This window comes from Paramisgurnus dabryanus, chromosome 20 (assembly GCF_030506205.2).
Source record: "Paramisgurnus dabryanus chromosome 20, PD_genome_1.1, whole genome shotgun sequence".
Classification (NCBI taxonomy): domain Eukaryota; kingdom Metazoa; phylum Chordata; class Actinopteri; order Cypriniformes; family Cobitidae; genus Paramisgurnus; species Paramisgurnus dabryanus.
This window is the reverse complement of record NC_133356.1, coordinates 34465187-34475739: the sequence shown is the minus strand read 5'-3', so window position 1 is coordinate 34475739 and position 10553 is coordinate 34465187. Positions and strand designations below refer to the sequence as shown.

Sequence of the window (10553 nt, the reverse complement as noted above, 5' to 3'; positions counted from 1 at the left end):
AGATTTTGTGGTAAGTAAATGAATATTAATCTTACTTTTCTTCTTAAAAAAATATTATTGTTATATAAAAAAAATATTGTATTGCTGCAAATAAAAGATACATTTTGATGAGTCCTTTTTTATACCTTAATAGGACAATGTATCCTGATACAACTCATAAAATCCTGAATATATCAATTATTTCAAAAATTCCAATGAATATCTTTTACATAAGTCCAGATGATACATAAAATGTCATGAAATGATTTTTTGCTCATCGTTTTCCACTCTTGACTGTTTAAGGGTTAAATTGATTTTTTGAAGGTTGAAAAATCTTTCACCACTCAACATCTTAATCAGTGACTAGGCCTTAGTGACCACCTTGTCTTAAAAACAGAGAGTGTATAGCATAGATCTTTTTCATTCAAAGGCATAAGCCACCCACATTTTTTTCCATTATAGGAAAATATTTGCCTTCATGGAGTTGATTTTGGGGGGATGTTACCTTATAGGACATAATAATAAAACATATAAAAAAAAACAATGTTAAATGATGAACATAAACTCTTGATCTGAATATTTTAACCTGTAAAAATCAACTAATATTTATTTTTTATATACAGTCATGGCCAAAAGTGTTGACACCCTTGGTAAATATGTGCAAAGAAAGCTATAAAAATTCTACAATGTTTCTTCTTTTAAGCTTTAATTAAAAAAATTAATTGAAGTAAAAGAGTAAAAAAGTGAGGGGAAAATTACATTATGAAATATATGTTTTTATCTAATACACGCTGGACAAAATTATTGGCACCCCTAGAATTTTTTATGAGTAAAATATCTCTGAAGTATATTAACACTGATATTAACATTTTCTTAGCAAACCATATGACTAGAAACATGATGTTGTCCAGTCATGGCTTCCTGTTTCACAAGAGAAAAAATATTATGCAACACAAACCCCAAGCCCCTTATAATCAGTCATCACAGTTGATAAAACCAAAGACTAGTTCTGATGTGCGGCAAACGATTGGCTTTAAGGAAATAGTTCAACCATAAAAACATCTATTTCCACAATCAAGAAAATAATGAACTTGTTTTAACTGACTGGAGATGTTGCAAATCTGCCTAAAAAATGATGTGTGTCTATTTCATCTTAATGCTTAACAAGGAGAATAAATTGAGTGGACAAAGACTTCAAGGATCACAGATGAAGAACTTCAAAAATCAGCTAATTTTGGGTTCAGAAAGCTTAAAAAATTGTAAAGGAAGCCAGCACCTTCAGCCCGCAAATCTTGTGCTCTCATGCAAAAACAAACACCAGTATATTAATTTGCCAAACTGGAACTTTGAACAGGACTGGGTTCTGTGGCCATATTCAATTTAATTCTATTCAAATACATTTTATTTATATAGTGCTTTTCACATATGTTTAATTTTCTCAAAGCAGCTTTACATTAAAAAGCAGGAGAAAACAGAACAATTGTTGGACAACATAAGAAGCAGAGTAAAGCGGCTAAGATTAACCCACACTAGCAAGCGTAGTAATAATGTACTTGAGAACTTTTACTTGATTACTGTACTTAAGTATTATTTTGGGGGATTTTTACTTTACTTGAGTACAATTAAAAATCAGTACTTTTACTTTTACTTAATTACATTTTTTAAAGAAAATAGTACTTTTTACTCCTTACAATTTTATTTACAGTCAAAAAGTACTTCTATTTTAGAGATCTATTTTTGCTTGCTCTGTCAAACCAATTGAATTGCGCTGATGGTCAGTTTAATTGAAATGTTATTTATTCTGGAGCCTTTGGACCATACTGAGGAATTGGAAAACATTTCATCTAATGATGAAGATTTTTTGCTTCTTTGATACCAACAACACATGAAGTGTGACACGTTTCCTGCTGTTTGCAGCCTCTCTATCAAGACTAATACCTTGTTCACACTGTCAGTCCAAATTTTGGTGCATATCTAATTTGACAGACTCACTGTCCACATTGTGTTCCACAACTGTTCAGATCCGATCTGTTATTTTCTTACCATTTTCCCGTGGGTTTGGGGTTAGAACGACTTTCTGTAACATAAAATGACATCCAAACCCAACTCCTAACCCTAACGTCAGGCGACAATTGTTTAAAAGTATGGAAAAAATAGTATAAACCAATAGTTAAAGTGACATCCTAACCCAAAGCCCAAATCTAACCCCAATCTAACCCCAAACCCACGCGAAAATGGTTTAAAAATAGGAAAAACAATTGAGTAATCAATACGTAAAACTGACACGTAAAAGAAAGTCCGTGGTACAGCCAGAGGTGTCAAGTAACGAAGTACAAATACTTCGTTACCTTACTTAAGTAGCTATTTTGGGTATCTATACTTTACTGGAGTAATTATTTTTCAGACGACTTTTTACTTCTACTCCTTACATTTTCACGCAATTATCTGTACTTTCTACTCCTTACATTTTAAAAATCGCCTCGTTACTTCTATTATTTCGGCTTGTTTGCTTTTTTCATTCCGGCTTGTCATCGTTAAAAAAACCTATCTTGATAAATTGCATCATCCAGATGAATACGATTGTGGTTGGATGAGAAGTATAAACATACACCATTCCGACACCCTATTGGTTTGTACGCAATCCCCGCCCCCCAGCTGACTGCAGATGATCAAAAGTTTGTTCGATGCTGCTGCACAGAGAAACATAAAAGAACCGCGAGAGCGATTAGAAAGCATGCGGAGCAGTTTGCTCTCGCGATGCTTTGATATCATCCGACATCCGTTTGTACAGTAACAGAACGCGGCATTCTGTCTTCAAATGGAAAAGTACGAAATAAAACTCGCGCATCACTTTCAGGTCAGTTCACATTCACAAGCCTGTGTAAATATATAGCTGTCTGCTGACACCAACTCATCTGTGTGATTTAAATAGTGTAACAATACCAATTTATATCATATAACTTCAGTTGTTCAACTTAAATGACATTGTGCTGCGTTGCGTTTTGAAGCATGGCAAAGATATCCAGAGATGGGACCAAGTCACACATGTGCAAGTCTCAAGTAAGTCTCAAGTCTGAACCTTCAAGTCTCAAGTAAGTCCCAAGTATTTTTTTTCTTGGGCAAGTCAAGTCAAGTCGAGTCACAGGCTATGTCAAGTCAAGTCAAGTCAAGTTCTGTAGTAGGTCAAGTCAAGTCCAAGTCAAGTCACCTTATTATTGTAATTTTACCTGCAGAATCTGATCTTAATAAAGTGACAAGATATACAGTAAGTAACTATCAGTAAATTACAATAATTTGGATTTGCATTGTAAATACTCATGTTCAGTAAAATACATCTTGGAATCAAACAAAATTGTAACTTCATAAATTATTTAACAAATAAAACAAATAACAGCTTAACATCCAACAGACCCCTCTCTGAACACCTCCCTCTCTCTCAAACAAAGTTCACGTACAACGTTAAACTTTGTTACATTTCTACCCTCTCTCTCTCTCTCTCTCTCTCTCTCTCTCTCTCTCTCTCTCTCTCTCTCTCTCTCTCTCTCTCTTTCTCTCTCTCTCTCTCAAACATGTGCCCAGAAAAAACGAGGCGTCGCACCTCTTCCGTTCGCGCGCCTAAATTTGAAATAACGAACTTGAGCGCACAAAAGACGCGACATGTGAACCGCCCCTAACATTGTAGAATCAAGTAATTTTTCTCTGTGTGTGTGTTCAGGTGGCAAACTTGAAAAAGAATTATTCAAAAATAAGTATTTAAAAAAATAAATCAAAATTATTTTGCCCACATTTGTCCCCAACACAGTATGCTACGTTACACAGGGCTACATTAGCTATTATTACCAGTGTTGGGCAAGTTACTTCCAAAGTGTAATACATTATATATTACAAATTACTGTCATTTGAAAGTAATTAGTTACATTCAAATATTACTGACTCTGAACTGTAATGAGTTACACTACTTTTGCGTTACTTTTGAGTTACTTTCATCAAAATAACAGAAGTATGACTAGGCATTATAAAATGTTAAAATGCAGTGTATTGATGCTTATAAATCTAGAAGTTATGTGTTGGCCCTCGAGCTTTGAATAGGCACAGTTAAGACTTATGGCAAAAAAACAGTAACAATGACTGTCAGAGTCATAAACATAGACAAATGATCTGGTAAAAGTCTGATAAATTATGGTAGACATACCAAACACAATAAAGCTAGAGCCCACTGTAATGCAAACTATAGACTAATAACATGGCAAGACACGCAACCTCTTTTCATTTCTATTCTTTAATTCACTTTTAATTCAGATTCACAGCACAAACCTGGCATGCACTGGGTTGACACAACTTATCAAAAAGTGCTATTGGTGGATCAGGCCTCAAGGAAAACAGCTCATTTCAGTACAATATAAGGATTACATGTAGACTAACATATAAAACATAGACAAACAGAGGAACACTGCTTTTTGCCAAACATTGCATATAGGCTCCCATACAAAGGCTGGTAAAAACTTTAAACAGTGATGTTTAAATATACTATTTAAATAACCATGTTTAAGTCTACATTACTGTTATGTTGTAGTTTAGGTTGCTGTTTGTAATAAAACTGTAGATAGCATAGGAATAGCCTAGCAATCTATTATGCATATGGACTGTAACCATAGCAACGTTAGCTTATCTTGTCATTGCTGGTGTGGTGAAATGGATTTTACTGGCACGATTTTTAAAAGTCTCTTTACTTCTGAGGTTCAAGCAGCACAGGAGACCGATAGAAACGTTCTGTTGCTTTTTGCTCTCATTCGCAGAATTTTGCGTGTGCGGCGCTACCGGACCTGATTGCGACCACTTTAGTCAATGCTTATACAGCCGCGGACTTCCCAGATTCGGCTCTTTAAGAAACGCGTCAAATACAAAATTAAAGTAAAAATGAACATGCTGCATACAGCACCTGGAAACAGACATACGCTGCGTCCCAAACCGCCTACTTCCATACTATATAGTAGGCAAAGAGTACGAGAAGTAGGGCTTTTCGCCTACTATATAGTATGGAAGTATGCTGTTTGGGACGCAGCCATTACTATTTTACCCGCAGCTTTTTCCTGTGTGGATGCTGGTCACGCGCATTGGTCAAAAATAAAAAAATTAAAATAACACGTCTATTTTTGAAATGCATTGTTGTAACGCGCTCGTTACTAAGACTGTAACGAGTAAAATATTACCAAAATTTTATTAGTAATGCGTTATATTACTGCGTTACAGCAAAAACTAATATATTACTGTAATATATTATATTTTGTAATGCGTTACTCCCAACACTGATTATTACATTAGCTAACTACCAACTAACCAGATATTAACAAATTGACAAGCACTTACTGGGCATAATGGCTCTTTAAATGACGACCAAAATTGGAGGTTGCCTTCTGGCTGCTTGTGATTTTAATGTTGCATGTCTTGCAAAGCACTGTTCGTCTTTTGCAATCTTGTTGAAGCCAAAAGCGATTACCCTCCGTACCCCTCCGGCTGACATGTTGATATCTGATCAAAGTGGGCGTGGTGTGCGTAAGGTACGAGAGGGCATGACGAATGATAGTGTCGTGATTCAGTCATGACAACGCCATTCTCAGCCTGCGCTCCAGCTGGGTCGACTTTATTTTTTTAAATAATTTATATATTTTATATTTAAACTGAAAACATGATGTGATTAACACTCAAGTCATTCAAGTCATCGTGTCTCAAGTCAAGTCAAGTCCCGAGTCTTTAACTTTCAAGTCCGAGTCGAGTCTCAAGTATTTTATTTTTTGTCAAGTCAAGTCACAAGTCACAAAAATAGCGACTCGAGTCGACTCGAGTCCAAGTCACCAAGTCCCCATGTCTGAAGATATCTATGCTAAAGACATCTGTTGTTTTGTATATGCTTATAACTACCCTAAATTTTATTTGCATTAACAAAACCTACTTAGCTGAATGCTTGAGTGTTAAATCAGTCAAACACATAACCATACCTACCAACCTTTGCTTTTGTTAATAGACATCAGCTGTTTCCTTAAACCTGACTTTTTGAATTTACTTACAAGAAAGACATTTAGTAATTCTCCTTAATTGCTTGGATTTATACTGACTAAAGTAAAGTATACTAAAGTCCATTAGCTACACAAGTACAGATACAGGAATATAGGCTATAATATATAATTGCATATTGGTATAATTGTAGTTTGTGTTGCTGTCAAAATAAAATTATAAATGATAACAATAGCATATTTCTATTCTCACACATACTATAGTTGTGTGAGATTTTGTTGTTTTTTAACTAAAGAGGGCACCACTGTAGAAGTTTTGCCAGCAGCGGCCCTGCTCTGAAGTTTGACTTTTTGCACCATTACAATATTTATAGGCAACTAGTCATCATATCTTCCTCTCTATGGAGCACATGTTAATGCTCAGTAGTACACATATGTGGTTCTTTAATGCAGTGGTTATCAAACCTTTTTTTTTTTCGCGCCTCCCTTGTGTACAGTGGATTCCTTCACGACCCCCCAAAGAAAATGTATGACATAAACATTCTAAAACTTACAAATTAAATAAAACATATTAAATTATACAATGTATTGCTTTTGTTTAGTAGCCTTATTTTTCTGAGGTTTAGTTACACAGAATTTATAATAAAGTAATGTATTTCATAAAATATTATAAAACTGGGGCACCTGGCACCATCTCGCGGTCCCCAGTTTGAGAACCACTGCTTTAATGTATTTGTTTGCATTGTACTAAAATGCGTTCATTATTTAATGGGCATGTACCGTATGTGGTTGAAACAGATAGTCTAGTGCAGGGGTAGGCAACATGGAGTGCCGATGTCCTGCAGTGTTTAGCTCCAGGTCTAATCAAGCAGACCTGAACAAACTAATAAAGGTCTATAAAGTCACCTGAAACTATAGGTAGCCAAGGTTTTATAAGGGTTGGAGCTAAAATCTGTAGGACATCGGCACTCCAGGACTGATGTTGGCCCCTGGCCCTAGTGCATCCCAAATTTTTTAACATTAACATTTTTAATATAACACTATAGTTATTATGGCCTGTAGAAACATGTTTTAGAGGAGATAGGGTAGTGCACAAAAGGCCCCTGTGGCGCGGCCTAGGCTTTTTTCCGTAATGAATTTTTTTCCTTACATTACTTTTACTTTTATACTTTAAGTAGTTTTGAAACCAGTACTTTTTCACTTTTACTTGAGTAAAAAGCTTGAGTTGATACTTCAACTTCTACAAAAGTATTTTTTAACCCTAGTATCTATACTTCTACTTGAGTAATGAATATGAATACTTTTGACACCACTGGGTACAGCCACGGAAAAATGCGGAGATCCGTGACAATGACACGGATAAATGAGCAAAAAATTCTGTGACTATACCACGGAACTTTGTGAGATCATGTTGGAAATTATGTAGTAGTCTTATAGTTTGATAATGAAATACAATTAAATACAAACAGTTGTAAAGGATAAAACCTTGTATGTGGTTCATTCACTTCATGTTTTTAGAGAAAGCTTAAACATGAATCTCTCGTTTTCCTTCTTCCAGTTACTTTTACTTTTTTAATACTCAAGTACAATTTTAATGTGGTACTTTTTTACTTTTACTCAAGTATAATTCTGGCCAGATACTTTTACTTTTAATTGAGTAAAATTTACACTCAGTACTTGTACTTTCACTTGAGTAAAATTTTTGAGTACTTTTTACACCTCTGGATCTAAGTTAATCCAATATTAGCTGCCTCCCTACAATCTAAGAAAGGGTGTGTTAATTTTAACACATTGGTTTGTGTTATCCCATTTAACAAATTTTTTGTTATTTTATCACATTATGTGCCATTTCATGTTGATTCTGTCTTCAAATAAATAAAAGGGACAATATAAGATGTGTTAAAACAACACAAAGTGTGTTGTTCTAAAAATAACAGGGATTTGTTTTTTTAAGACATTTGTTTTAAAAGTGTAGGGGTTGAAAAAGAACTAGGAGAAAAACCCAGTGAGTAAAGTCTTAGGGAGAAAAAAAAACCCTGAGAGAGAGCCAGACAAAACATATGAAACATAAAAGAGTTTTTTGGCAGCAGGAACACAAAATGGCTTTGGTGCACACAGGGATTAAAAAGTACTCTATGTCTACAGATGATATACCACCAGACCTTAAGGGTTTTGAACCTGATTTTGTAACAGAGGTCCCGAACATCTTATTAGGATGCATTTCGTCATAATACCAGCTGGTAGAACAGTCAAAACCTGACTGAAATCCTACAATGGGTCGTGATTCAATCTTTTTTTAAGACGTCAAATCAAAATCAACACAGCCATGAACCATACAGAAAATGACTGAAGAAGAGAGAGCAGCAATATATGAAGGGTCTGGAGAAATTCTGTATAGAGGAATAATCTAAGATTAATTCTTCAACCTCATCAGACATTATAAGAGAAGACTCTGAACTGTTATCCTTGCAAATGGAGGAAGCAAAGATGATTAAATAAAGGGGTGCCAACAATTGTGTATTAGAGAAAAACATTTATTTCATAATGCATTTTCCCCCGCTTTCAATTGTTTTCCCTCAATGAAACATCATACTTTTGTGATATTTTTAAATTAAAGCTAAAAAGAAGCAGCATTGTAGATACTTTTTTACAGCTTTCTTTGCTCATATTTACCAAGGGTGTCAAGACTTTTGGCCATGACTGTATATGATTGTGAAAATAATTAAAAAATAACGAATATCAGGATGTTTCACTTGTGAAAGAAATTAATTCATGGGGGGGGGTCTTTAAATTATGAATTTAAAGGGTTATTTTGCCCAGAAATGTCTCATTATTATAGATCTTTTATAAGGACATTACTAGAAATATAATTGTCACTCAAATATGTCCCCATATAATGCATAATGGAAAATAATGAACCAACAAAATGTAATAAAGGTTTTAATTACTATTATCAAAAGTCATTCAATCACATTAAAAAAAATGGCTGGAATTGCTGTAACTGCTACAACAGTTCGTATAAATAACAACCCCAAAGTAATTATTATTGCATTGTATGACACACCTTTTATTACTCAAAAAACAAAAGAATGTTCCTATGTGTCTGTTTTGATCATTTATTGATAAAAAGTGCATTCAATTTAGCATTTCTAATAGTGAAATATCTATATAAAAGTTACACTTTAATCCAAGGCTGGGTGAATATTGGACAGAACATAAATTTCGGGGAAAAAAACATTATTAGAAAGAAGAAGCTGGGATATAAATAAGCATATGCCGAGTTGTTGTTACCCAATCAGGGAGGGAAACAACCCAGCACATGTTTATTATTTATAACCAAAGGCCATCTAATAATTTTTTTTCCAAAATTTGAGTGAAAATAACAAGGTACTTTGACATTGTAATTGGAAGTGCCTGGAAAAGACGATTTAGGGCAAGTCTTCACAATTCTTATCATTCATTTGCATATTTCAACTTATAGGCAGCTGGCAATTCCATATCCTAAAATGTATTCAATTTATTCAAAGCCCTAGAAAGACAACTAGAAAGATTATGTAAATTCATTGGTCAGAAAGGTGATAGTGGTCATAATGATAACACTGAGAGACATTAGAAATAACAATACTGTAGATATAAGAAAGAGCACTGCAGTCAAAAACATCACACACAAAATAGCTCAAGCCTATGGAGCCTTGCAGTTTACATCAACAATGCAAAAGTGAAGGCTGACAAAAGCCACAATCACAAAACAAACAACAAATCTGCTATTATAAATAAAATGAGATCACTGGCGATGGTTAAGAGCCACATGGGGGAGCTAGAGAGTGAAGATATAAGCCGAGGTCTAGGCAGAATTTCCACTGCCAGTGCTGAAAAGCTTCTTACAGTGGATGCTTTTCGTGTGTTTTTACTTTTCATGACAAACAGCACGGAGAAATCATGGTACATTTCATCTTATGACACAGAAAAACAAGGGCTGACGTAAGACACGGACCGTCGCTGGTGTTAATGTAGGCAACATCATATTATTTACAATTGAAGAGGTACTTCATGTGTCCACGAGTGGGAGACACTTCTGAAAAACATGATTATCCTGAGAGTTACTTTCACTGTCTGAGCAGCACCATATTCAAGCTGTTTCAATAGTTTGGCCCTTTACTGAATGGATCTCTTCGTAACATCGCGCTGTAGCACATCGATGGATGGCACACTCCCGGTTGACCCGGCTCGCCGGGGTATCCTCTCTTTCCCTCTGCCCCATTATGTCCAGGTGGGCCTGGCTTACCCGGGTGACCCGGTTTGCCGACCCCTGTTGGGCCGATAGGACCTGGAAAGAAAAAATGAAAAAATTATATTTTACTGAAAAGATAGACAGATTACTACACTTACATTTACAGTTATGCGGTCAGGGTTCCAAGCGACCCGAGCTGATACCAAAACGTGACGTAAAAACACTGTAGATCACTTATTGGTCTGAGATAATCGGCACTAACAGCATCATCGCTATAAATTAGATTAGCTTTACCTCAGTGCTAGTTTGTGCTCGAGCAAACATGTTGTCAT

At 35.2% G+C, this 10553-nt stretch overlaps 1 protein-coding gene across 1 annotated transcript in view; it reads right to left on the bottom strand.

The window, feature by feature from the left end:
• Positions 1 to 8914: 8914 nt before the first annotated feature.
• col21a1 (collagen, type XXI, alpha 1) overlaps positions 8915 to 10553 on the bottom strand; it is a 107571-nt gene continuing 105932 nt past the window's right edge. Inside the window, exon 29 of the mRNA XM_065249434.2 lies at positions 8915 to 10317. Coding sequence (XP_065105506.2) covers positions 10130 to 10317 — 188 coding nt within the window. The 3' untranslated portion in view covers positions 8915 to 10129. The remainder of the gene's footprint in view (positions 10318 to 10553) is intronic.